The following is a 26,601-nucleotide window of genomic DNA, read 5'->3' as shown; positions in this document are numbered from 1 at the left end:
AATTCGAGACATGTGCAAACATTTTATGTTTCTTTATTTCCGTTCATCTTTCATAGTCATCCATTTAGGACTCATAACAAACTTGTGAGGTGGGGGGCGGTTCAGAAAATTGGCCAAGGGCACCTGAGGAAGTAGGGGTGGAGTCCTTTCAACAACCCTTTAAATATTTGTTGAATGAGCAAAGTATTTACTGAACATCTACTGTATGCCAGGAACTGCTAGGCTCCAGGGAATTAGAGAAGAGTAAACCACAGCCTACCGTCCAAGGTAATCTAATGGTGAGAAAATAGGGAACAGACAAGTGACCACGCAAGACAAGGTAAGTCCCATAAGATGAACAAATAGTGAAAGGGTCTCCAGGGAGAAAGAAATCACAACCAAACAGGAGGCTCCGTAAAAGCTTTTTTCAGGAAAGAGGCGAAAAGTAATAAAGATTTTGACAGGTAGAAATAGCCCTTCCAGGCAGGGAATCACCAAAAAGAATGAAGAAAACAAGGAATTTGGGTGTGGAAATAGGGAACAAAGAGTAGACATTTGGAATTTGTCCAGAGGTTGCAATACATGTAGGAAACCAGTTGAAAATGAAATAGAAGGGTAATTTGGGATCACACAGGATAGACTGAGTACCAAGCCAAGGAGCTTACTCTTGCTGTAGGCATCAGAAGCTCATCAGAGGTGATTTGGGAAGATCAAAAAGAGTTTGATAAGTGGCTTGAAAGGGAGAGAATGGAGGCCAGGAGTCCAGAGGAGGTGATATGTGGCCCAAGGAGTAAAAGAGAGCCCCAAGCAGAGGTAGCGCAGTGGGAAGAGAAAAGAGGTGAAGACAAAACACATTAGCAAGGAAGGACAGGGCTTGGAAACCTAAGGAAAACTCAAAGATGAGAAGAACCTAGTACTTAGTGATCACGGTTCCAGCTCCAAAAAGGATGAAGAAGCTGTAGTCCAAAGGACAGCTCTGCTGCCCATCCCCAGCATCAGGGCAGGCAGCACTTGACCCAGTTAGAGCCATGGTCCCACCAGACTCTGTCTCCAGAAGCAAGAAGTGTGTAGTCTGAGGTTTCTTCCTTCCTAGCCCCCCAGCAAAAGCATGAGTTCATTGGATGCAGAGATGATCTTCTTTCCCTTTAAAAAAAAATTCCATTCGAATCTGGCAGGAAAAAAAAAAGTCCATTCTGTATAAAAAAAACAACAGCAGGACTGGAAGGGTTCAGGAACAGTCTCTCTGCAGCCAATGATCTCACCTCCCATTTGCCTCCCCCACCCCTAAAAATCCTGGACACCTTCCTCGTTTCGTCCTCTGAGAATGGGAACTGGGAACTTCCTTTGTGCTCTAACCCAGTGCTATTTAGGGCTCTAAGATTCCTAGCAAGCAGGCACCTCCCTGCATCAGCCTAAGAGTATCTGGGGCAACAAAGAGGGAAGGAGGAAAGAGAGAGGCAAGGGAAACCCAGACTTTTCTTCCCCTTGTTTATGGCTTTGGAGATACAGCAGTTCCTTTCATAGGACAAGGGGTTCAGAGGAGCAGAAGGGTGATGTCAAGCAGGTCTTGGTTCCCTGTGCCTGGCCCTATAGATGTTGACATTCTCATCCTCATCCCGCTGGGCCAGCTCCAGTTGGAAATGCTGGGGCAGGAGGTGCTGAAAGAAGCTCTCTGTCCCGTGCTCCTCTCTCATCTTGGAGGCCAGATAGATGGTGCCATGGGGCCCGCATAGGTGTTGGAGAGTGCCCAGCAGCAGTGGGAAGGTGGGCTCCAGGTACACGATATCAGCCCCCAGCACCAGGTCATAGTCTCCAGGGAAGACATGCTGGTCAATCCCCCAGGACAAGGCGCGGACCTGGGCCTGGCCTCCAGCTGGCACATTGGCCTGGACGTTGCCCTGGATCTGCTCTAGGGCCAGGGGCAGGTCAGTGATGGTAACATCCCCCCCTGAGAGAGAGGAAGGAGGAGAAATGCAAGTCAGACCGACCAACCAAGGAGTCTCGGCTTCTACCCAGAAGGTCCAGAGACCACAGGGCCTAGAGGACGGTGTTTTGACAGCGCGGGAGTGTGCACTTTGGCTTTTAGTTACCCTGACCTCCATCTCACCCCCTGCCATGCTCATTACTCGTTACTCTACGTTCTACAACATCAACGTTGTCTCGGAGCTAATCTTCAACCTCTCTGCCCAACACACAACTGTCAGATGTCAGCAGAAGCCTGGGCAGGACTAAGCTGGAGACAGACTATGTATGTATCCAGCCCCTACTTACCCAAACCCAACTTCATGGGTCTGGAAAGCTTCCCAGAAGATATGGCCTCAGCGAGCCTTAAAGGACAAGTAGGAGTTAGTTAGGTGGAGCTTTCCAAGCAGATAACAAAAAGTACAAAGGCCTGGGGGCGAGAGCAATGCATATTCAAGGAAGGCTGAACCTTAGGGGATGTGGAAGGAAGGAGAAAAGTATCAAGACCTGAGGATAATGATGACATGCTGAAGAGACTCAGGCTTGATCCCGAGGGTGGTATGTTTTATAGGTAGAAGCAGAGAGTGAAGATAATCAGATTAGCACCTCAGAAAGCGCCATTCATGCAAGAAATATATGTATTGAGCCCATACTAAGTTCTGGCAGCACAGTGGTGAGCAAGATACTACACTTGATCTTAGCCAAAAGGCCGAGAAGCGATACAGTGGTGAGCAAGATAAAACCTCAGCCTTCCTTGAGTTTTATTAGAAAGGTAGAGACACACTAGGTACTGCAAAACTAATCATGATCATGACGACTGTTACAGACACAGGAAGTATTAAGAATTCATTCATTCATTAATATTTATTATGTGTCTCTATGCCAGGTGCTGAGAATATAGCAGTGAACCACCCAGATAAGAATCCCTCCCCTCATAGGGATTACAGTCTAGTGGCAAAAAATGGGCAACAAACAAAACAAATCAAAGAAAATACACTGTACATCAGATGCTACGGTGAAGCATTAAGCAGAGAAGGGGGGTAAGAATTTTGCTTCAGAGATGGGGCAGGGAATGTAATTTTAAACTGAGTGGTTAGGAAAAGCCTCACTCAACAGATTATGTTTGGGCAAAGACCTGAAGGAAATGATGGAGCAAACCATGTGGACCTCTCAGGCTAAATGTACCAAATAAGGGACTAACAAGTGCAAAGACCTTGAGGCAGGAGAGTGTCAGCAGGTCTGAGAAAAAGCAGGAAGACCAGTGGCTGGAGCAGAGGCTGCTGGAGATGCTCTCTCTCCCTCTCCCTCTGCCCCTCCCCCCACTCTCTAAAATAAATAAACAAATAAAAATCTTTGAAATAAACAAATGAATAAAAGGATCACTCTGACTGCTGTGATGAGAAAGGACAGCAGAGGGGCAAGGTCAAAAGCAAAGAGACCAGTTAGGAGGCAGCTACAGTAACCCAGGTGAGACGTGATGCTCATTTGAACCAGGGCATTAGCCACATCTAAGAAGTGCTCAGATCCTGAATGATTCTGAAGGTACAGTCAACAGGATTTGCTGAGAGACTGGACACACAATACTAGAGAGAGAGGATGTTTGACCCGACTAACTAGAAGACCGAAATGCTATTTACTCGGTGGAGAAGGCTGTAGGAGGAGCAGGACTGGACAGGAAGATCATGAGTTTCTGTCTAAGTGAGATGCCCATCAGATAATCACATGAAGATATCGGGTAGGTAGGACGTTCCACAAACAAATCTGGAGATGGAAATGGGAGTTATAGGGTCATGAGCACAGAAAGGGCATTTAAAGCCATGAGGTGATGGGATTGCTGGGGAGTGTAGACAGAAAAGGGAAGGGTCAAAGGACTACTCCTGAGCTCTGGGGCACGCAAACTTACAGTTGTCAAGAGGAAAAGGAACCAACAAAGGAGACTGGAAAAGAGTGCCAGTGAGGTGAGCAGAAAGCAGAAGTGTGGTACCCTGGAAATGAAAGGAAGCACGTCAAGGAGGAGGGAGAGTCAAATGCTGCAAAGTCAAGTCAAGTGGGCTCATCACCGACTCCTGTACTTACCAACATGGAGTTGGAAATGAAGCTCACCACCTTGACTGCTGCAACTGGGGGCGGGAATGTGGAATGGACTGAGGAAAGAAGAGTAAGACAGGTACTACAGATGAAGAGGATTAACTCTTTTGAGTTTTGGTGTAAAGCAAAACAGAGAAATGGGGTGGTAACTGAAAGAATATGTAGGACAACAGTTTTTTCTAAGAGAAAATATAGCATATTTATAGATGTATATAGGGGTATGTGTATCTATTCAGAATGTTCCAGAGAAAAGAAAAAACTGTTAATGCAGGAGGGACTGGGGATGGGGAGGAGGTTTGCTGGAACAATGTCTTTGAGTAGATGAGAAGGTTCAGGGTCTTGTGACAAATGGAGGGCTTGACCTTAGCTACGAGCACAGAGTGTTTATCCATGGTAACAGGAGAGAAGGCAACACTTAAAATAGACACAGGCAGTTAGGTGAGTAGACATTGTGATAGGAACATGTGAACATGTTCTATAAGAAAACAGAAGCAATCAGAAGAGATGGGCAACAAAGTCATCAGCTGAGGGTGAAGACAGGGGAGGAGGCATGTAGAGGTTCGAAGGGCAAGAAGATAAGAAACAGATGTTTGGGAGAGCGGAAGAATACGTGGACAACGGAAGTGTAATAGACTAGCTGGGCAGCAGTTAAGGACTTGCCTAAGGTTAGTAAAGACAAATTCAAAATGAAACCAGTCAGCACGGTTGTATATATACTAGGAGGGCCTAAACTAACCTGGAGGTGGGGATATCAAAGAGGCCTTCCCTTGGAAGTGATGTTTGAGCTGAGCACTGAAGGATGCATATGAATTAACCAGGTGGTCCAAGGATTCCAGGCATAGAGTACAGTCTGTATGAAGGCTCCACGGATGGGAACATCAAGACAGACTTGAGGCCCTGAGAGACGGGTAACAGACAGCACGAGGAGCACAAGAAAGGAGGGAGAGGCACAGAAAGAAGCCAGAGAGAGAGGCAGGACCTTGGAGGCCATGCTAAAGGTATTGGTTTGGTCTTGAAAGAACAAGAAGTCATTGAAAGATGGGAGTGAGAGGTGATTATAGCTGCATCTTGAAAAGATCACTCTGCTGGGTAGAGTGGACAGAGGTCTAGGTGGGGGCAAGGAGTAAAGCAGGAAGACAAGTTGGCCTAAATGCAGCAGTGCAGGCAAGTGACTGTGGTGGCATGGACTGGGGAGCCACCAGTGTTGATGGAGAAACGTGAGATTCGAGAGATTTTTAGAAGATAAAATCAGTAGGACTCAAGTAATGGCTATGGGGGTGAGAAAAAGGGGCATGTCAAAGGTGATATCTAGGTTTCCCACTGGGTGGATGATGGTTTGATTCACTGAGATGGGGAAGCCTGAAGGAGAAACAGCCTGCATGCAGGAAGAACACAAGATCTAGTTCCAGCATGCTCACCTTCCCATGGGAAAGCTTGAAGACTTGTGAAAACCTAAGGAAGAAACAACAGTGGCCTGAACTGGAGATGGTAGGAAGAGGAGCAGACAATTGGGGAAATATTAAAGACCTATGACCCACAGATCTGACTGACTGCCGGGATGTGAGCGGGAGAGGGCAAGGGACAAGATGACAGCCAGATTTCTTACTTGGCAGCTGGATAGGGGGCAAAGGAGGAGAAGCCAGTCTTTGAGCAAATGGACATACGTGTTCCCATCCATATTACACACTTTTCTCCCATTTTAGCATAACTGCACACCTCTCCTCTGCTCTTCCTTCGTGGAAAATTTCTTTTAACACTCCCTTGGTTCTTTGTGAGCCTGCTATGTTTGCACTGTTCACCTTCTCATCTGACAGTGCTTCTCTTTGAAGTCCCAGGGAGTCAAGGGAGACATAGCCAGAGCATGTCCACTTGCCCTGTGCATACACAGGCATAATTCCCCCACCTTCCCCACTAGACCATAAGCTCCTCGGGAACAGGAGAGCTGTCTCACTCACTGTTGTATCCCAATACCTGGCATGACAGACGACTCCAAATAGATATTGACTGAATGAATACAAGAATGAATGCCTGCCTCTGGGAAGACTTCCCTGAATGTGACCTAGTTGTGTTCCCAAGAACAAAGACATTGGCATTACTAGGGAAATGACATCATAAGTGTTTTAAATGAATGTTTTGGATGTGAGGTTGTGCCTGCCCATTAGATCATAAATTGAGGAACTGTTTCCTTTGTAGTTTTGGATCCTTGACAAAAGTGAAGCAAAATTTTCCTTACTTTTTCCTTTCCCAAGTCTGTGGTGCCTAATTCCTACCCCACTTGCCCCACAAAAAACAACCCTCAAGAATTCACCCTTATTTCTCCCAAGCAGTCAAAACCTTAAAAATCTAATATCTATTCATAATAAAGTTATAAAGCATTTCTCAGGTTTAACACATGCAGATTGCTCCCCCTACAGAATGCCCCCAAAGGGGATGCATTTTGACAAAATACCATGTCGAAAGCAAAGGTGGTTTTACGTGACAGCATTATTCATGAAATCACAAAGAGCAAAAGGGTAGAAAAAAACTCCTACTAAGGCCTGCCCGGTTTTTATTTCCTGCCCCCAAATCAACCACCCTGGGTGTCTTCTCTGGCACACAGAAAGAGGCGCACACACACACACACACACACTTTGTTAAAAAGAGACTGGTCTGGTCGCAAATCACTCGCCTCTCCCAAGAATCCAGGGAGTGACAATTTCTCCACCACCCAGCGCCACCCCCCCCCCACTCCCGCCACAAAACTCACGCACCCTGCAGCGCGGCCAAGATCCCCACGATGCCCGTCCCTGCGCCTAGTTCGATCACTTTCTTGTCTCGGAAATCCACATTTTGACTTTCAAAATAGTTGCACAGGCTCAGAGCCTACGGGGGAAAAAGAGAGAAGAGAGAGAAAAAGACTGTCGCGGGGATGTTTCCATATGGAAGAGGGAGAGTCCGGGGTCCGGACCTCCCGGGGACTCTCGCCCAGAGCCGCCCACTCCTCACCGCGTCCCACACGCGCGCCGCCACCCCAAGGCGGGACCCGAAGTTCTGTGTGATGCTCAGCACGTGCCCACAGAAACAGAACCGGCTCTTCTCCGAGTAAGAGTCCGCGAAGAGCCCGACTTCCCGCGGGAACACGGATTCGAGCTCTGATTCACGATCTGGGCAGGGGTCCGCCATCTGGCTGAGAGCGCGCGCAGACCCCGCGGCTAGCGCTGGTATCCCGGATCTGGGACCGGGTGGGGGTGGGGGGGCCGCGGGTCGTCCCGGCTTCTCCGTGGCACCGAGCCCCGCCTCTCCGAGTTTGCCCTCCTCCCTTCAGTTTGACTTCCTGGAGGTGGGATGAGGAGCTGCCCCTCCCGCTCCGGTCCCCAGCGCACACCGACGGCGCTCACGTCGGACCACGCGGCGCAGACAGGGCCGACAGGTCTGAGACCGGGGGTGAGGGGAGAGGAGTGAGGATTTTTCTGTAGGAAGCGGGGTCCTGGGACTCCTCTCACCTGCGGGGTGCAGAGGTACCTGCAACTAGGATAGTATCCCAGACCAAGGAGAAGCGGGCTAACGAAAGAGGTAGGGTGCCGGGTCTGGCCTTGCCAGTCCAGCTGGAGACCCGCGTCGCGAAGGCCCCCTACCGCTCCGGCTGCCGCCCACCCTCCCCGTCCAGATCCGCGGAGTACACTCTTGGGTCTTTAAGAGGCGGGATCTGCTCTCAACGCTCCTGATTGCGTCATTATCGTGCGCCTGGGCCTTGGTCTTCACGTGGGTTCAGTAGAGAAACCGGGGACTGGGGATCATGGCGGGAGCCGAGACTGGGGACGCGGCAGGAGCTGAGGCCCCGCAGCCCCAGAAGCGCTACTATCGGCAACGTGCTCACTCCAACCCCATGGCTGACCACACGCTGCGCTAGTGAGTGAGCAGGGCAGGGGGGGACGGGAGCAGGGGGAGGCAAAGGAGGGCAGAACGTTCGCAGCAGTCCGAAAGGGCTGTTGTTCTGGACGGTCTGCAGGGTCTCAGACGGACCGGGGAGGATCGGCTGGGTGACGTCAGCTTTAGAGGTGGGTCGGGGAGATTTAGGGGAGGGCGGAGTTGGAGGGTTGGGAGGGGGCGTGGCGTTCTGCCCGAAGTCTCGGTAGCGGTGCAAGTCCGGGAAGGGAGAGTAATTTAGACTGGAGTGTTGCGGGCAGAATGTCGTTTCCACCTTTCGGTTTCGTTGATCGGATTTAATAAAAAGACAAACATACACACAAATCCCGCCCACGCCTTAGTCCATCCTCTTCCCACAGAGCACATAAACAGAGGTAGCCAATCTCTGGGGGAAGGGAACTTGTGACCCAGAAAGGAGAGCTGCCTGACCAGAGTCACATCGACTCCTAGAAGTGGAGATGGGCAGGTCAGCAATCATGAGCCTCATGATGGGCCTGTGATTCACACTTGCGGTTAAGGGTGGTTTCCACTGTGTCTCCTAGAGACCACAGGGCCCACTGTTACAGAATTTTTGAGAATCGCTCTTCCCATTTACCTCCCACCCTTACCCATCCGCCCACTCACACGCAGTACCACTTCCACAATGGCTTGACCAACCTTCTCATGTCCCTCATGTCTTCTCTCCAATAGCCCTGTGAAGCCTGAAGAGATGGACTGGTCTGAGCTATACCCGGAGTTCTTCGCTCCACTGACTCAAAATAAGAGCCACGATGACCCAAAGGATAAGAAAGAAAAGAGAGCTCAGGCCCAAGTGGAGTTTGCAGACATAGGCTGTGGCTATGGTGGCCTGTTAGGTAACACTCTGGCCTTTCCTCTAGGGCACAGAGAGGCAATGCCTAGGTTCTGCTACCTCAGCAGGTTTGCTGGGGGCCATAGTTGGCCTTTCCCCTTCGGACCAGACACCAGCGCTGTGACATCAGTGTGGAGAGCCTCCACTTTCTCTGTACTCTGAGTCTGTGGCCTTTGTCCTGGAGAAGGGAGGGTGTTGTCTCAAATGCCTCTTAGAACTTGGGTTGTCTTGTCTGGCCCCACCCCTGGTCTCAGTCTCTACTTGAGGCATTTCACCTGCAAGGTACCGGGTCAGTGAGCTGGTCAGCACGAGCGTCAGAGATTAGTCACTGTAGCCAGTGATCCTGAACTGTATTTCTGAGGGATTCCACCACTCTCCCTCTCCTTCCCCCTCCTTCACCAAAACTCATTGTTTCTGCTCTACTCTCATGTTTTCAAATTCCTCTTGTATTGTCTGTATTGTCCCAATCCTGCGTGCCAGGCCACTTCTCTATTTTTAGATCTTCCCATAGAGGTAACAGCATGACAGAGAGAGGAAAAACATGGTAGTTGGGGGCAGAAAAGCTCGGTTCAAGTTCCAGTTCTGCCTCTTCTTAGCTCTGTGACCTTGGCCGTTTCTGACCTCAGTATCCTCATCTTCTCGATTTACCACAGAGCGTTAGGAGGATTAACTGAGACGATGTGTGAAAACACTGAAAACTCGGAAGCACTTACAAATATACGTGTATCTGCAGGCCCTCCCACTTCCAGTCCAGGTGACAGTCTTTGGATCTAAGCCTAACCCTAAGCTTAACCCCCTTCTCCAGCATAGAACCAGCCATCTAGGTATCTCTCCATCCACATTTGCCATTCCTGATTTTGGGAGTTGCACAGTGACACTTCCTTTCCTTTCTTGACCCCTTTGCACTTCCTGCAAGTATGAGGTTGACGATTCCATTCCTGTTTCTGTGTCCAGTGGAACTGTCACCGTTGTTCCCAGACACACTGATTCTAGGTCTGGAGATCCGGGTGAAAGTCTCAGACTATGTACAAGACCGGATTCGGGCCCTTCGAGCAGCTCCTGGAGGTGGCTTCCAGAACATCGCCTGTCTCCGTAGCAATGCCATGAAACACCTTCCTAACTTCTTCCGCAAGGGCCAGGTGGGGAGGGGCCCCGGTGGGTTAGGCTGGTAGGCACGTGGGGCACTGAAGCCGGGCTCTCAACCCTGTCGATGCATGTCTGTCTCACAGCTGACAAAGATGTTCTTCCTCTTCCCTGACCCACATTTCAAGCGGACAAAGCACAAGTGGCGAATCATCAGTCCCACGCTGCTGGCAGAATATGCCTACGTGCTTAGAGTTGGGGTGAGTCGGGAGTGAGAGGGAGAGGTGAGTGGCCCATTCGGAGGCCTTCCACTAAGAATTCAGTGGGGGTGCATTTAGGACTCACACCACCACTCCCATCATCCCCCTGCTCAACTGCATGCAGCCCCCCGTCTCGGGTGATTTTGCCTCTGCAGGGGCTGGTATACACCATAACTGATGTGCTGGAGCTACATGACTGGATGTGCACCCATTTTGAAAGGCACCCCCTGTTTGAGCGTGTGCCCCTGGAGGAACTGGTAAGTAGGGGGCCTGAGGGGAGTTGTGAAGATGGAAGCCTTTTCCAGAGTGGTTCTGTATTCTTTGAACCCAGCTCAGTGCCAGGAGGATGGGATGGGAGTCTCAGGGCCAGGGGCCATCTGAAAGGTGGGCAAGGACTTATCAGACCCTTCCTTTTCTCAGAGTGAAGACCCCATTGTGGGACATCTGGGCACCTCAACCGAGGAGGGCAAGAAAGTCTTACGCAACGGAGGCAAGAATTTCCCAGCCATCTTCCGAAGAATACAGGATCCCACCCTCCAGGCAGTGGCCCCCAATCCCACCCCCCTGGGCCACTGACGGCCTGCCTTGCCTTAGCTTGACCCCAGGACCTTCCCAGCTGAGACTGCTAGGGCCGAGAGGCGACAGTCTTTCAAAGAAGTTGGGGAACTGCCCAGGCCAGAAGCCTGGGATTCACAACTGACCTCTCATCTTCTTGCCCGTCTACCACCAACAGAAAGCAAAAGAAGCTAACTGGGAAGGTCAAAAGATCTTGGACCAGAAGGGATGTTTGGAAGGGTGTGGGGTCTTGCTCTTCCTTAGCACTTCCTTCTCCTTCTGGGATCTCCTTCTCAGCTGGAGTGAGGAATACAATTCTCCACTCTCCATCTAAACTGCTTGCTAGACTCAAATCGCCTGTCCACTTGTGTTTACTTTGCAGTCCTGGGGATAACATGTATACGTGTGCACATGCCTGTGCTGCTGTTTCTCAGGAACGGCTAGAGCATGTATCACGTGCCTTCTCCCATCCCCCATCCTCTCCCTGCCTGAGACTTGACCTGAGGAATCTGCTGTCTTTATTGTTACTGTCTCTGGAGAGTCCTGCGTCGGGGTGGTGGAGACCCTCTCCTTTTTCATGTTGACCTTCGATTCCAGAACTTCAGAGCTAACTGACTGGCACAGAGCCCAGGGGGGGCAGGGTGGGGGAGTGAGGAGCAGAGAACTAAACTGTGCAAGATTCTGAGGCTAAAAGCAAAAATGGGCTGCTGACTAGAAATCCCCCCCCCCCACAAAGAGGACTGAGTCAGCTGGAGATTCAGAGCACTCACGTAGCCCTTACAACCATCCAAGAGCCCAGAGAAATCTCTGAACTTTTCTGATTTGCAAAAGGTTCCTTTGTTTCTGCTCCTGAAGCCCTAGGTTCCCATGGCTGGAAGGACAGGGTGTGTTGACCTAAGAGACCACCCCCTTCTTCCCAAGGAACAAAGATGAAGGCTCCTGGAGCCATTTTAACCCATTAACTCACCCACCATCTGCCCAGTGTCAGGTACAGGAGGTGGGGAAGATGTGGTAGTGCCAAAAAGTTCTGCTTACCTACGGCAAAGGCGCAGCCCCATAAGCCAAGAATATAAAGCTACAGCTGTGCCTCTTCCCTTCCTGAAGGAGCTGAGGATGGGGAATTCCTGAGGATGGTCCCAAGAGGGCCTGGCTCCCTGAGGAAGTGGGAATACTAGGGACTGACTGTACCTCCGTATCCTAAACCTCACCAGAGAGACTTTCCCAGGAAGAGATCTTTAGGCGGCTGGACTAGGGCACCAGCCCAGAAGGGGGAAACCAAGGCAGACCTCCCTTCCCAAGAAGGTCATTGCAACATGAGACCCAAGAGAGCTGCCAGGGAACCCCAGCCCCGCCTACTGTGCCTGGGTGCTAATCCCTAGCTGGACCACTCAGGAGAGGGGATTGGCTGAGGAGCTTGCAGAGGGGGCGTTGCCACTATCTCACCCAAAGGTTAAATAGGGGTTCAGGCAAGCAAGCAAGATGCCTGAGAGAAGTGCTCTCCTTTGCCGCTTCCCTGACCCAGACCATGACCCAGACCCTCAAGCTCGCCTCCAGAGTGTTCCATCGCATCCACTGTGCTCCCAAGCCAGGTGCCTCACTGGGCTCCAGAGGCTCCGACTCAGCGCCCCGGAGCTTGGCGGACATCCCAGGCCCCTCCACGCCAGGCTTCCTTGCTGAACTTTTCTGCAAGGGGGGTCTGTCACGGCTACACGAGCTGCAGGTAGAAGGGGACGTTCCTGGGAACGGAATGCTGGGGAAGGTGGCTTTGACAACACCAGAAAGGACAGACTAGTGCAGAAAGTAGGAGGAGGGCCAGTGAGAACAGATGCCCATGAATTAGAAAAGTTGGGACTGCGGGCGGTGGTTCGACCTGCGCGGGAGTCCATCCCCACACCCAGCAGAAGAGTGCCCTCAAAAAGCGCCTTCTCGCTGTGCGGAAGTCGGTGCCAGGTAGGTCCAGAAGAAGTGCGCGGGAGGCAGAAACGCACAGTACCTTCCCCTCGCGTCCGACTTAAAGCTACAGGCGCTCCTCTTCAGTTAACTGGGGCTTCGTTCTGAGATAGTCCACGTGAGGAGCCTTCAGGGATTTCTTCGCGTCGGCTCAGCCCAGGTGACCCAAGAGAGGTCCTGAATGTCTGCTTTGTGCGGAGTTCCTCCACTTTGCCCATCACTCAAACTTCCTAGGGATGGGAAGTGGGGGAAAGAAAAGGAGGAAGGGTTTGCAGCATCAGGGCTATAAACTAGCTGGGAGCCAGTGAAGAAACAAGCTCCCTCCCTCTTGCAAAGCCCAGCCAACACCCTTGACGGACCAAGCTGGAAGTCCTGGGCCCAGGGTCTCCAGTGTCCACTGTGCCCATTCTCCCAGGTGCAGGGCGTTTCACGCTTCGGGCCTGTGTGGTTGGCCAGCTTCGGGAGGGTGCGCACTGTGTACCTGGCGGCCCCTACACTCGTCGAGCAGCTCTTGCGACAGGAGGGGCCCCGGCCCGAGCGCTGCAGCTTCTCACCCTGGGCAGAGCACCGTCGCCACCGCCAGCAGGCTTGCGGGCTGCTCACCGCGTGAGTCCTCTCTGGCCCCAACACCCAAACGCCCAGCTGCGTCCCTCTCCTGTGACTGGTCTGGAAACAGTCTGTCTCGGGGTGTGGAGGGAGGTTGGCCTTTTCCCCCAACCGTCTGATAAATTGGGCTTCCCACTCCAGCCTGTTTCGTTTAGGCTCAGGTAGAACCCCGCCTTTGTCCCCCACCCATCTCCCTGTCTTTGGAGTCCGCAATCCTGGAAATCCGCGGAAGGGGCGAAGGTACCAGGACCTAGATGGAATGTGAGATTCCGTGACTCAAGTTACCCAGGAACCCAGCCCCACCCCCCACCCCCCGCCCCGGGGCCAGGAAATGAGCAACGAGGAAGGGGGACGGAAAGCCGGCGCAGGCAGGAGCAGGTTTTTGTACCCCAAGGGAGCAGCCGCAATCCTTTTCCTGGCCACCCCAGGCGAACTCGCTCCATCTTCACTGCCGCCAGCCCCGTCGGGCCGCCTCCACACACCCTCATCCGCCCTGACGCGCCCCCTCTCTGCACACCCGCAGGGAAGGAGAAGAATGGCAGAGGCTCCGCAGCCTCCTGGCCCCGCTGCTCCTCCCGCCTCAAGCGGCCGCCCGCTATGCCGGGACCCTGGACGACGTGGTCCATGACCTTGTGCGGCGACTGCGGCACCAACGGGGACGTGGGACTGGGCCGCCCACCCTGGTTCGGGACGTGGCAGGAGAGTTTTACAAGTTTGGACTAGAAGGTGAGTCCCAAGACAGGGGCAAGCGTGGGAGGCCCCCGCCTGGTCTCCCGGTGCCCTGACAGCGCCCCCTCCCGCCCAGGCATAGCCGCGGTGCTCCTGGGTTCCCGCCTGGGCTGCCTGGAGGCCGAAGTGCCCCCAGACACAGAGACCTTCATCCGCGCGGTGGGATCGGTGTTTGTGTCCACGCTGTTGACCATGGCGATGCCCAGCTGGCTTCACCGCCTGGTGCCCGGACCCTGGGGCCGCCTCTGCCGAGACTGGGACCAGATGTTTGCCTTTGGTAAGGCACGGAAATGAAGTGGGGATAGGGGAACATAAAGCTGTTCAGGGATGGTGAGGCACCCCTGTACCTTCTCCCCCACACAGCCCAGCAGCACGTGGAGAGGCGAGAGGCTGAGGTAGCCTTGAGGAGCAAGGGAAAGCCTGAGGAGGACATGGGATCTGGGGCACACCTGACCTACTTCCTGTTCCGGGAAGAGTTGCCTGCTCCGTCCATCCTGGGCAATGTGACGGAGCTGCTACTGGCTGGAGTGGACACAGTAAGGTTCTTCTCCATGTTGGGAGCCCCACTTCCAGAGCTTAGCCTCTCCAGTTTCAGGGGCCACTTTGCTGCTGCAGGGGATCCACTATGACCCTTTCGGCCAGCTTGACTTAACACCTCCTGAGCTCCAGACTGCCTCATATTCTGCCCCCCTTTACTGGGTGTCCACTCTCAACACCTCTGAGGCTCTCAACTGTCCTCTCAGGTATCCAACACACTCTCCTGGGCTCTGTATGAACTCTCTCGGCACCCCGAAGTCCAGAAGGCACTCCACTCTGAGATCACAGCTGCCCTGGGCCCTGGCTCCAATGCCCACCCCTCAGCTGCTGCTCTATCCCAGCTGCCCCTGCTGAAGGCAGTGGTCAAGGAAGTGCTAAGGTGAGGGGATGGGAGAGGAGAAGCTAAAGAAAATGTTGGGAAGGGCTGGGGAAGCAGATGGTAAATGGGAGTGGGGAGAGCCAGCAGAGGAAAATGGTACCTACTCCTGGCCAAGATTGGGTTTGGACGTAGGAGGCTTGGGGACAACAGGGAGGCTACAGCCCCCAGCCTCACCTTGCTGTTTCCCTCTTGTTCTGCAATCCAGACTGTACCCTGTGGTACCTGGAAATTCCCGTGTCCCAGACAAAGACGTTCGTGTGGGTGACTATGTTATCCCCAAAAACGTGAGTAGAGCCTATGGGCCCCTTTTGTTAAGCCATCCCTCACCATCTTGGGCCCCATCCTGTTCTCAAACACTCCATATAAGCCCTTCACCTTCCCTTTGGCCTGAATGCCTCTCTCCGGGATGTAACGGGGCAGTGGAGAAATCATTCCAAAAGTAGCCCCAGAAAACTTACCCCCTCACCAACCAGAGCCCGCCTTTGCTCCAATCCATATATCCTCTTTTCCATGTCCCTCCCTGCATTCATGGGCCCAAACTGACAAGTTTATGTTCTTTCCCCATCAGACGCTGGTCACACTGTGTCATTATGCCACTTCAAGGGACCCTGCCCAGTTCCCAGAGCCAAATTCTTTTCGTCCAGCTCGATGGCTGGGGGAAGGTCCAGCCCCCCACCCATTTGCATCTCTTCCCTTTGGCTTCGGCAAGCGTAGCTGCATGGGGAGACGCCTGGCAGAGCTTGAGCTGCAGATGGCTTTGGCTCAGGTGAGTGATCTCGACATACCTTCCCCAGACATGAGAGACCCTAACTCTCTAAAGCCATGAGCTCTTCTGACAAGCATAGCAAAATATATGACTTGGTAAACCTAATCCTCTGAATACAGCAATCCTGTTTTAAGCTACAGAGTGAGCAAGGGTATTTGGACTATTTTTTTCCCCCTGCCATAATCCCTTAAGAAATTCCCTACTGACCACAGGTGTCATTTCAATAGCGACCTAACATAATAATACCCTTTACCAATCAAACCCACCATTGTAGACCCCTCCCAAAGTGATAGCCTTCTTCCTCCCTTTCCAGATCTTGACCCACTTTGAGGTGAAGCCTGAGCCAGGTGCTGCCCCAATCCGACCCATGACCCGGACTGTCCTGGTACCCGAGAGGAGCATCAACCTACAGTTTGTGGACAGATAGTCCCATGGAAGGAGGCTATCATCATCACCCTTTCTCTCATTGTAGGGATTTATTAGGCACAAGACCAAGAGATATGTATTCCCCCTGAGACCTGTCTATTTGACCAGACTGGTTAGAAGGACACTAGCAAACTGCTTGAAGCAGCCCTGACCAAGGTGTGAAATGTGCCTTGGCCTGACCCATCAGGCCCTGTGAAAACCATAGTCCCTCTGCCTACTCAGCTTTTCTCCTGGTCTTATCATATGCATCCTTCAAGGGCCAGCTTAGATCTTAATAATGTTGGGTGGCCTGAGGAAGGATTCAGCCACTGCCCTTTTGGGGCTTCCACAGTGTTCAGGAGCTGCTGAGTAAGCACTTATCACCACGTGAGCTCAGTAATTATGCATCTGGTCTGCACCTGGTTGGTCTTCCCTTCTTGCATGTGAGCTCTTTGAGAGGAAGAATGAGACCTTATTCAGTCTTTATATCCCCTAATTGGGTGATGCCATACGGGTTCTCAGATTGAATCTGGACCATGTGGCAGAAGGGATAAGCAGCTTACCAGACTCTGTCTACTCTTTTTCTTCCTCATCTTGCCCCTGGCAAGGTGAGTCTGCCCTCACCTGGTTTATGATGTTTTGAAACTCTCCTTGACTCTCTGGTCACTATTAGGGGTTCGTTTGTCCCACCATTTAGTTCCTGGGCAGACATCTTTTGGCCTTATACCTGCTTAAGCCTTCCTTTTATATATTGGAATTTTTTAATATTCATAGTTTTGAAATAAAAGAATGAAATGTTCCATCCTTGGTTTTTGACTTACTTCTCTTCCACAAGTCCTGGAGGCAAGACCCTCACCAAATCCCCTACTTTGATTTATCTGATCCTGGGAGTGACCTCCATAACAATGGGAGGTCTAGACACCTGGGAGAGTGGTTTGCATCACAAACCCAACACTGTTCTGTCTGTACTGGGAAGAGCCAGAGTCTGGCTCCCTGTAAGAGATTAAGGGGGTGGTGGTGAGAAGTAACACCAAGGGTTAGCCTTTAAAAATGGGTTGGGGAGCTAGGGATTTGCAGAGATGGCCGAGGCAACAGACTCTTTGGTGGAAGTGCTTTTGGAACCTGGACTGCCAGGACCAAAGGATATCTGCCCTCTCTGGAAAAGTTGCTCTGAGGTAATTTCCTTCAGAGAAAGACAGATACATGCACAGAAGTGAAGTCAGACAGACGGGATGAAAGCCGAGTGTGGGGGTGGCCGGAAGCCCTGGGGCACTGAGGCAGAAGTGGGGAGGGCAGAAGGAGCCTCTGTTTCCCTGAGTCAGCATTCTCTGGCCCCCCCAGAGTCTGGGCACAGTTCTCCCCTTGTGATGTATACGGATTAACTCATCTTCCATACAAATCAATCTCTCAGCACACTTCCCGCAGCCCCTCCCTAGCCTAGATTGCCCTCCCCATGTCAGGACTTGCCCCCTGCCTCCTCCTCCTCCACAAGCCTGGCCCCCTGCCCTAGGCAGGGCTCCCTGACCACAGAGGCTGTCTGCCGCTGGGCCTTCCGAGGGCATCTATCTTTGTAAGATGTACAGAAGGGCACAGTATGCCTGAGGCCTTGTGCAGAGACCAAGGTTTGTGTGCCCTTACTGCCCCACCTCTCAACTCCTCTACCGTATTCTGTGTCCACCCCCACTCCCCTATCACTAAGCTTAACCTGAACCAAACTGACCTGGTTTTTAGCAGATCCGAACTTTGAAGGAGAATAAAGCCCAGCTTCCTCTCACACTCTTTCCCCTGGAATCAGTGATGAGAATTCTGTACACCCACATTCCTCACTGGGCAAGTACGACTGATCTACTTGAGGAGGGCAGCAGTTCCCATCACCCTTTTGTGACACGAATCTCTTTAAGTTGGGAAAAGGGAAGGAGAAGGGACCATACTGATTGCTGGTCCTAACCCCTATATCAAGCAAGACCTCCCATGGTACTGAAAGGGAGGGAAACATACTGTCTCGCCTGGCCCAGTTTTAGGACCCAGAGTGGAATCAGAGAGGGTGTGTTTGTGTGTGTATGTTCTTTGGCACGTCTAAGCTTCCATGGAGGGCCATCATGAGGGACAGTCTGGGCTTGGCACAAGAAACCCCACCTGTGGCATACCCACCGGTCATATTTGCCAGGATAGGTAATAGTAGTCACTCTGATTTGCTATCTCCCTTCTGGCCCCCACCAGCTATTTTGTGAATAGCAAATCAGGAAAGTCTGGCCCTTCTGTCTTCCCAGGTGGAGAATATAGAGGGTTGTCTCTCTAGGGAAACGATATCCCACTGGAAAAAAATGGAGCACTTGGCCTCTGTCCCCTCTTTTTGATCTCCTCAGAGGTTAGAAGTGATACACCTCAATACTTCCAGGGACTCAAACCTGAGTCTGGCTTCAATGTGAACATTCCCAGGCAAGTCTGAGTGCCAGCACCATGGACAGCAGCCAAGACTCCCCCTTTCAGAGAAGGACAAAGGAAGACCATTTCCAGGGCAAGTGTGTGTGACCTTTAGTAGAGAAGCATTTCCCCCAAAACATCCCCAGGGAGGAGGCAGAGCAGAACCTTCCTGAGAAAAGGACCAATAATAGGAAAGGCGTCTGGATCTGACTTAACAATGTATGAAGTAATTATTTTAATTGCTGATGAATAGTTCACTTAAAAGACACCACCATTCATATAATACACAGCCCCAAGGCCTCAGGAGAAAGGGTGAAGGCCTCAGGTTGACCCACATTTTAACCAGTCCTTCCCAAACCCTTTCTCTATAAACAACAGCCCTCTACACAGCTGCCTCCAGGCACAATACTTCCTAGTTAATACCACTAGCTGGGGCACAGGATCAGACCTGTGACCCTGAACTGCCATAGGAGTAGCTTAAGCCGGGGTTGGAGATTCATAACATGGGGACATTCTGTCTGTCTCACTCCAAATGAGTCCAAATTCATTTCACACCACTTCCCTGGGTGCGCACATTACCTGGGAAGGACTAATAGAACCCACAAGATCCCCAGAGCAAGAAGGATAGCTCCATCCTTCCCCAGCCCCGTGTTTAGGGGGTTGGAGGAGCTCTCATTTTTGCAAATAACCACCATCCTTCACATTTGCAATATCCATTTCCCCTCATATTTCCATTTCTATTATGATACTCAACACAAATTTCCAAGGCTCTGTGCAACTCCAGATGAAAAAACACATTCTGGAATTTGTTAACCAGCTACTATTTGAAATAAATGGACCATCAACTAGTCTAGAAATCTTTTTACGCCATCACTAATTTTCTTTGCAATGGCATTCAACCTGTCCCTCATTTATCCTCATTCCAACCCTATGAGGTAGACAGGAAAACCACGGCGGAGAGATTTTTTTTTTTCTTCTAAATCATACAACTTGCAGGTGGCAGGTCCACCCCTTAGATACCTCTGAGCACTGCCACCTAGCAGCCACTGTGAATTATTCACCAGCAAGTGGGAGTCACACCTCCAGCTCAGAACCCACTGCTGCATTTGGGATTTGCAACCCCTGCAGAGAAACCTCCCCACACCTCCCAACCCTCCAGAAAAGCCCCAGATGAGAAAGGAGTCTCCACGTGCATATAAATGATTCTTTATGCCCTCCCCCCCATGCAATGGGGGGTGGAGCAGGGGGAGGTCCCCCCGCCCTCATGCAGGGAACGGGAGGTCAATGTACACTAGTCTTATTGCCAGCTGCCCTGTGGCCATGGGGTGGGGAATGGGGGGTCTACAACCCCTTTCTTCTGGCATTGGTCCCCCTTCACCAAGTCACCATGGTGGAGCTGGGGGGCTGGAGGCCCTAGGAGCTGAGGTAAGGACGGTTCTCTAGGGAAGAAAAGGTGCTCTCCCCACCTGCCCACTGGCTGCCCCAGGATGAGTGTGAGGAGCTATCGGTGGGGACTGGAATGTCATCCAGGTGTCTCTACCCAGTGGGTAGTAGAGGCCAGACAATGTCTCCAGCTTGAGGCTGCCCACAGAGATCCTCAGTGGTGGGGGCAGTGTGCCCCAAACACCTTGTCCAGGTGGTACCTCCAGCAGCCATGACAGGTTATCTCTGGCCGATGCATCGACTCAAGATCCCTGCTCCTGGAGTTCAGTTTCAGACCGTGGTGACCCTCATGACAACCTCTCGGCCAGAATGGGAACTGGAACGGGCATCTGGTGGCCGCAGCTGTCCAAGGAGGTGCAGGATTGTGTAACCACAGCGCTGAGGCAAGAGCGTCCGCATGCGCTGGGCAGCCGGGGGGCGGCTGGTAGCCCCAGAGAGGGGGCCCGTCCGTGAGGTCCTGGGGCCTGGCTTTCCTGCCGTCCCTCCCCCTGCATCTCCTCCTATGTCCTTGGTCTTGTCATAATTCAGGACCTTCCACTGCTGGTTCACTGCCTGCCAGCGCTTGAAGATGCGGTAGACGGAGGAGCCTTCGTGGACGATGAGGCCTGAGCAAAAGGGAGAAGAAATCCAGGGTCACCTGCTGCCCAGACCTAGGCCAAAGGTACTTAAGCAAGTATTTCTCCAGAGTGAGGAGATGGAGTCTGTAAAAGGCCTGAGGAAGCAGGGAAGGGAGAGGCACCAAGATAGCCTTAGAGGCTCCCAATCGTAGAAGATGTGGCTGTGGAGCTGAGGGAACGGGCAAGGAAAGTTAAGTGTGTGAGCTGCAGGAAGACACTGAGCAGGTAAGGGGGAGAGAGGGGCCCTCACCTATGCAGACGACATCCATGAAGCCGTACATGCCGTAGCAGATCTGAAAGAGCAGATCCTGCCGTTGCCACTTGGCTGAAGGGCTGAGTGAGGACCAGACGAGCCAGGAGATGCTGGCGACGAGGAAGAGCGAGCCCAGGACTATGGCTGCGATCTGGACCTTCTCGATGACCGTCAGGGAGATGGCCTGCCACTGTGTGGGAGAAAGGGCTCCAAAAAGTTACAGAAAGAGAAGGAGGGTCAGGTGATGAGTGGCCCTGAAGAGGAAGATGCTCCAGAGCCTTCCTGAAACCCTTCAGGCAGGATTAGCAATCTGTCTCCTCTGTGCCCTGATCAAACATAGTATGGAGCACTTTTCACATTGTTTGAGACCATTTGTCTTATTTTAGGAAGGCAGGATCAGGCAAGTGCTCTGACCAGACCATCTAGGTTTGAATTCCAAATCCTAACTCCATCACTTACTTGCTGAGTAACTTTGGGAAGGTTTTTATATCTCTTTGAGCATCAATATCCTCATCTTTAAAATGGAGATAATAATGGCACATAACTAATAGGATTATTATGAAGATTAAATGAGTTACTATAGGGCGCCTGGGTGGCTCAGTTGGTTAAGCGACTGCCTTCGGCTCAGGTCATGATCCTGGAGTCCCTGGATCGAGTCCCACATCGGACTCCCTGCTCGGCAGGGAGCCTGCTTCTGCCTCTGACCCTCCCCCTCTCGTGTGCCCTCTCTCTCTCATTCTCTCTGTCTCAAATAAATAAATAAAATCTTTAAAATAAATAAATAAATAAATAAATAAATGAGTTACTATACACCAAGAGTGTAACACATAGAAAACACACCATGTTTGCTATCATCATCATCTTCTGCTGCTGCCTTTTTTTTTTTTTTTCCTGTCTCAGTGCCTAGAACAGTGCCTGGACTACAGGTGGCACCCAATAAATGTGAATAAATGAAGGGAGGATTTACAGGCAGACAGGAGATTGTGATAACAGTGGGTAGGGGTAACTTTGAGGAAAGATGAAACAGATAAATAGGCTCCCTGGAGAGTCCCTGATTCTGACTGCTGAAAGGCCTTTGCCCCCGTCTGGAAGTTCTCTCCTTGCACCTCACCTGCAGCGGGTTCTTGGTGCTGATCGCCAGGACCTGGTATTTGAAGTAGCAGAGCTCACAGCTCCAGGAGCCCCTCTCACTAATCCAGCGGATGAGGCAGGGCTGGTGTGTGCAGCGCACTGAGCCGTCGCAGCGGCAGGGGCTCAGGAGCTCCCCCTGGAGGAAGAGTGAGGAGGGTCCCCGTCAGCTGTCACCACCCGACCCCACTCCTCTCCAACCCCTCCATATCAGTCATTCCCCAACGTTAAAAAAAACAAAAAACAAAACAAAACAAAACAAAACACCTCAAGCCTTTCACCCAAAATAGGGCAAGAGGCTAAAGCCACAGCAAAAAAGAAAAAAGTTAGAGCTGAAGGTAAACTTCCCTGACCAAATAGACGAAGGATAAAAAGAAATGGGGTGGGGGTGGGGAGGAATGACTGGGTCTCCTCCTTTCCTAAAATTTGGGGAGGGTGCTCTTTAAGGCTTCCCAAATGGAAAGCTACCCCTTAGGATCTGGAGGGACGGGAGGATCAGAGCTTCTGAGCCATGCCTTCCTCCTCCTTCCCATCGCTGTAAAGTATTTCACACGTGTGGTGCAGACTGGGATGGGTTATTGTCCTCAGTTCCAAGTATCAAAAAGCGGGGAGAGATCCTGGGTGTGGAACGGAGGGTGTCCGCCTTTAATCAAGGAATAATTTCTCATGACAGACACCTCCCACCCCCCAGCACTATCCCGGGACAACTTTGTCCATAACATTTAAACAAAGAGTACTCTTTGGAATGAGATGGAAAGTTACGGAATGGGAAGTGAAGAAAAGTGCCCCATGGAGAGAAATATTGAGTGAGGCAAGGGCGCCAGCAGGGCCCCTCCCTTCAAAGGGGGAACAGAAGCACTCTGCCCACCTCCGAGTGAATAGGCCCCTCAGCCTACAGAGACCCCGGGGTGAGAGAAGTGGGGCAGAAAGGCTGTCCCCGTTAGTGGATGAGAGGGATTTGGAGCCCTCCCAGGAGAAAGCCCCACCCTTTCCCTGGAAACTCCTGACCTCCTCCACCCCAAACGTGCGCTCCCGCACTCTCCAGCCAAGCCCCCCCAGCCGCACCCGGTACCCACTCTGGGTCCTGAGTCCTGGGTCCCGCCCTGCCTCCTCAGGCCCCGCCCCCTGTTCGTGGTGGGCAAGGGCGCCCCAGGTGCGCGCGCCCCCACCCCTCCCCGCCCCGCCCGGTGCCCAGGCCTGACCTGCTCCGGACCCTGGAAGCAGATTCGGCACTGGGGGGTTCGGAGCCCGCTGTCCAGGCTGCTGCTGAGCGACAGGGCGTCCAGCGCGCCCGGAGGCGGCGGCGGCGGCGCGGGCGGCGGCGGGGGTCCGGCCCGCGGCTCCTTGTCGCCGGCCAGGCCCCGGGCCCGCGGCTCCGACCCGTAGTACTCCTCTTCGTCGCCGTCGCCGTCCCGGGTCGAGCAGCCGGCGAAGGGCGCCCAGCCGCAGCCGCCTCCCCCGCCTCCCCGGGGCTGCGGCTCGGCCCGGGGCCGCCCCCCGCCCGTCAGCACCAGCAGCTTCAGCTCGTTCAGAAACATGCGGAGCCGAGACTTGAGCATCGTCCGGGCGCCGGGGGGGCGGGAGGCGGCGTGCAAGGGGGGCTCTAGGGCGGCGGGGGGGAAGGGAGAGGACAAGGCCGGGAAGGGGGCGCGCGCTGGAGATCCGAGCCCGGCCGGGGTCTTCGGGGCCTGAGAGCGCCGTTTACTGCTGCCACAGCCGGGGTTCCGGGGCTTGCGGGGCCGAGAGGGCTGGTGGCCCGGGGGCGGCGGGGCGGGCAGCCATGGCCGGGGCAGGGGGCGGGGAGGGGGACCTCAAGGTGCCGCGCCCCACGGGTCCGGGTCTGGAGCGGGCCGGGCCCCCGGGGTTACGCGCCCCAGTCCTCCTGCGGCGGGGCCGCCCCCCATCGCCGTCCTGCTGGCCCCAGTCCCGCTCAGGTTCCCGGCTCCGGCTCGGCTCGGCCCGTGCGCTCGGCGGTGGCAAATGGCGGCTCCTTCCGGCGGCGGCGGCGGCGGAGACCCCCCCGGAGCGGCGGGCGGGCGGGGCGGGCGGGGCGGGAGCCGGGGAGCCGGTGAGGGATGGAGGGAGGGGCGGGGCGGGGAGCGGGAGAAGAGAAGTGGCCGCGGCTGCGCATCCCCGCCCTGCCCCGCACGAGCAGGTGTCCCCAGAGGCGGGGGCGAGTGTGCGAGCCCGGGGGAGGGTGGAGGGAGGGGAGTGGCCAAGGAAGGGGGGTGTACACACGGGTAGGAGAATAGGTGTGTTAATGGGGGTCTGGGGGAGGGGTGGTGAGCGAGTGAGGATGGAAGGTGAGTGGTCAAAGACACAGGTGCACCAGGGAGGGAGAAGCTTGTGCAAGATGGGAGTGTGCAAAGAAAGAGCTATGCAAGGGTCTGAGGTGTGAGGAAGGTGAGCAAGAGATGGACTCAAGCAATAAACACTTTTACACAAAAGACCGAAAAGTGTGCACGGTGTGGGACAGTGGAAAACAGATGAGTGTGTAAGGGATGCAATCGGATTGTATGAAAAACAGAGTGTGTAATTGTAATGCGTGAGGAAGGTGAGTGAGCAAGGGAGACAAGAGTGCTAAAGGGATGAGAGTGTCTTTCCTGGTACTCTCCTGCCCCACCACACTACAGTGAAGTGAATACCACACACACACCTACACACACGCAGCTCTTTGGTTTTGCTTTTACAGAGGCCTTGACCTAAGAACCAGCTCTTCCCCCTCATCACATTATCTCTGCCTTACACTTATGTCCTCCCTCTCCAACGCTGAGGGAAAAGGGATTGCAGAGGAGCCCTCTGGGTCAAACACACTGGAAAAAAATTAATTAGTAAAAGAGTAATTAACAGGAGAAGGGAGGGTATGGAACCAGGGACAGACTGCCAAACGAAGTCTCCTCAAGAAAAGAGATTAAGGAGAGTAATGCTTTTATAAAGTATTCAAATGTTTTGGATGGATGGATGGATGAATCACAAAGGGGGCTGGAACCCAAGGCAACATAGAGGATGACTTTTATTCTAAAGACAGTAAGCTGTGGAAGGTGAAGCTGAAGTGGACCCTGTTGGTGTAGGAAAGAAATTTGACAAACTCACTTTGCCTGCCAGAAGGTTTATAAACCAACCAGTCCCAGCAAGAGAGCCAATAAAACATTCACCTCAGAAGCCCCTGAGCCAGTTTAGATCTTGAGGTTTTTCTTTCCAGTGTCCCAGTTGCCCTTGCCAGCAAGGGCCCAGAGCTACAACTATCAGAATGCAAGAGGGGGAATCTGTACCTACCTGTATTCCATTTTGCCCTGGAGTGTGGTTTATAGTCATCTCAAGCCTGAGCTCTTACATCCTCCACTAGATGGTTAAGGAGAATAGAAGTTAAGGTGGAAGGAGTGGCGGGCGGTGCCTGGGTAGCACAGTCGGTTAAGCATCTGCCTTCAGGTCAGGTCATGATCCCAGGGTCCTGGGATAGAGTCCTGTGACAGGCTCCCTGCTCTGCAGGGAGTCTGCTTCTCCCTCTGCCCCTCCCCCCTTGTTCTCTCTCTCTCTTTCTCTCTCAAATAAATAAAATCTTTTTTTAAAAAAGTGGAAGGAGTGGCAAATCGAGTTATAAAATGGTTTCAGATTTTAGACAATTTCTTGCAAATGAGATATTGATCCCTTCCCTCCTTAGTCCCATTCCCCTAAAGGTTTAGGAGATTAAAAAAGAAGTTGGAGCCAGTAACCAGTAAGACAAGGAAAGTAAAAAAAAAAAAAAAAAAAAAAGACAAGGAAAGTCAGAGAAACCTGTCTGTTGTCTACCTAAGTGTCTGTGAGCAGAGGCTATTTTGAAAATTCTGTGTTCTGGCCAGGAGCAAGGGCTAAGAAAGCTTGCACTGGGGAAAAGAGAGAAGCAGAATGACCCCAAACAAGGAGTCACAGGATTTGTAGAAGAGCACAAATCATTCTCATGCAATGCCATGGTCCGAGGTGGTGGTGGAGGTAACTTCCCTGCACATGCTCACTCTTGTATCTATCCATCTATATATATCGTGTAAAATATACACACTTGTATACACATATACAGACACACATATATCATAGCATCTAAGTGTTGGAAAGAAGCTTAAAGGTTAAGTATTCCTGTCTCTTGCTCATTGATAACTTCTCTGCCAGAAAGCGTTATTTTAACACTACCAGGAAGGGGTGGAATTTAGAAGAGGGGAGGGCATTACCTTGACACTCTTCCTGTCCGATTACTGCATTAATCTACCCTCCATCAATCCTTTATTCCTAGTTTTGCCCTCAAATGGGTATTGTCTACTATTTTATACGACCACACTGTTGGCTACATCTTTACAGACAGCCTCATCAAAACTTTAAAGGGCTAGTGACGGAGACACCCAAAAAACTCCTCATGCACACAGGAAGCAAGCACTCAGTAAAAATTTGTTGAATGAATGAATGAATGAAACAAAGACACAAATGAGAATATGTTTTCCCATGGCAGGGAAGCGGAAAGGCTACAGCACCACCTCTCGACCCCCGTCCCATCCTCCCGATCCCTGACCACCATATGGAGAGTGAGAGACGTGCAGTGTGTAGTGAGACTGGAGAAGCGTTCAGGCTCGGCCTGCAACCCTGAGTTGGGATCTGGGTGGCCCAGGTTGCCATGGCACCGCATTGGACTCCACCCTCTCTCGTCTCCCCCGCC

General features: G+C 52.5%; 4 protein-coding genes and 1 pseudogene across 4 annotated transcripts; 2 read left to right on the top strand and 3 right to left on the bottom strand.

The window, feature by feature from the left end:
• Positions 1-17: 17 nt before the first annotated feature.
• Positions 18-7,376, bottom strand: EEF1AKMT3 (EEF1A lysine methyltransferase 3). Its single transcript, XM_006740040.3, has 3 exons — positions 7,015-7,376; positions 6,780-6,891; positions 18-1,927 (listed from the first exon to the last, which is right to left on the bottom strand). The coding sequence occupies exons 1-3, from the start codon at positions 7,189-7,191 to the stop codon at positions 1,536-1,538; spliced, it is 681 nt and encodes a 226-aa protein (XP_006740103.1). The 5' UTR covers positions 7,192-7,376; the 3' UTR covers positions 18-1,535.
• LOC115943189 (U2 spliceosomal RNA) lies at positions 2,508-2,662 on the bottom strand (annotated as a pseudogene).
• A 68-nt stretch (positions 7,377-7,444) lies between the features above and the next one.
• On the top strand, positions 7,445-11,036 carry METTL1 (methyltransferase 1, tRNA methylguanosine). Its single transcript, XM_006740041.3, has 6 exons — positions 7,445-7,917; positions 8,626-8,789; positions 9,740-9,924; positions 10,015-10,128; positions 10,284-10,385; positions 10,549-11,036. The coding sequence occupies exons 1-6, from the start codon at positions 7,805-7,807 to the stop codon at positions 10,702-10,704; spliced, it is 834 nt and encodes a 277-aa protein (XP_006740104.1). The 5' UTR covers positions 7,445-7,804; the 3' UTR covers positions 10,705-11,036.
• A 129-nt stretch (positions 11,037-11,165) lies between these two features.
• CYP27B1 (cytochrome P450 family 27 subfamily B member 1) lies at positions 11,166-16,857 on the top strand. The gene is made up of 9 exons (XM_006740042.3): positions 11,166-12,403; positions 13,049-13,239; positions 13,763-13,965; positions 14,045-14,245; positions 14,332-14,504; positions 14,712-14,884; positions 15,090-15,168; positions 15,453-15,650; positions 15,964-16,857. Exons 1-9 carry the CDS (start codon positions 12,209-12,211, stop codon positions 16,075-16,077), a joined length of 1,527 nt encoding a protein of 508 aa, XP_006740105.1. The 5' UTR covers positions 11,166-12,208; the 3' UTR covers positions 16,078-16,857.
• A 1,827-nt stretch (positions 16,858-18,684) lies between these two features.
• MARCHF9 (membrane associated ring-CH-type finger 9) lies at positions 18,685-24,015 on the bottom strand. The gene is made up of 4 exons (XM_081821960.1): positions 23,123-24,015; positions 21,904-22,059; positions 20,790-20,982; positions 18,685-20,527 (listed from the first exon to the last, which is right to left on the bottom strand). The coding sequence occupies exons 1-4, from the start codon at positions 23,477-23,479 to the stop codon at positions 20,193-20,195; spliced, it is 1,041 nt and encodes a 346-aa protein (XP_081678086.1). The 5' UTR covers positions 23,480-24,015; the 3' UTR covers positions 18,685-20,192.
• Between the last annotated feature and the right edge of the window lie 2,586 nt (positions 24,016-26,601).

The sequence above is a fragment of the Leptonychotes weddellii genome, chromosome 5 (genome assembly GCF_054177405.1).
Source record: "Leptonychotes weddellii isolate Sample4059 chromosome 5, ASM5417740v2, whole genome shotgun sequence".
NCBI classification, from domain to species: domain Eukaryota; kingdom Metazoa; phylum Chordata; class Mammalia; order Carnivora; family Phocidae; genus Leptonychotes; species Leptonychotes weddellii.
The sequence above is the reverse complement of the archived record's forward strand: the minus strand, read 5'-3'. Positions and strand labels throughout refer to the sequence as shown.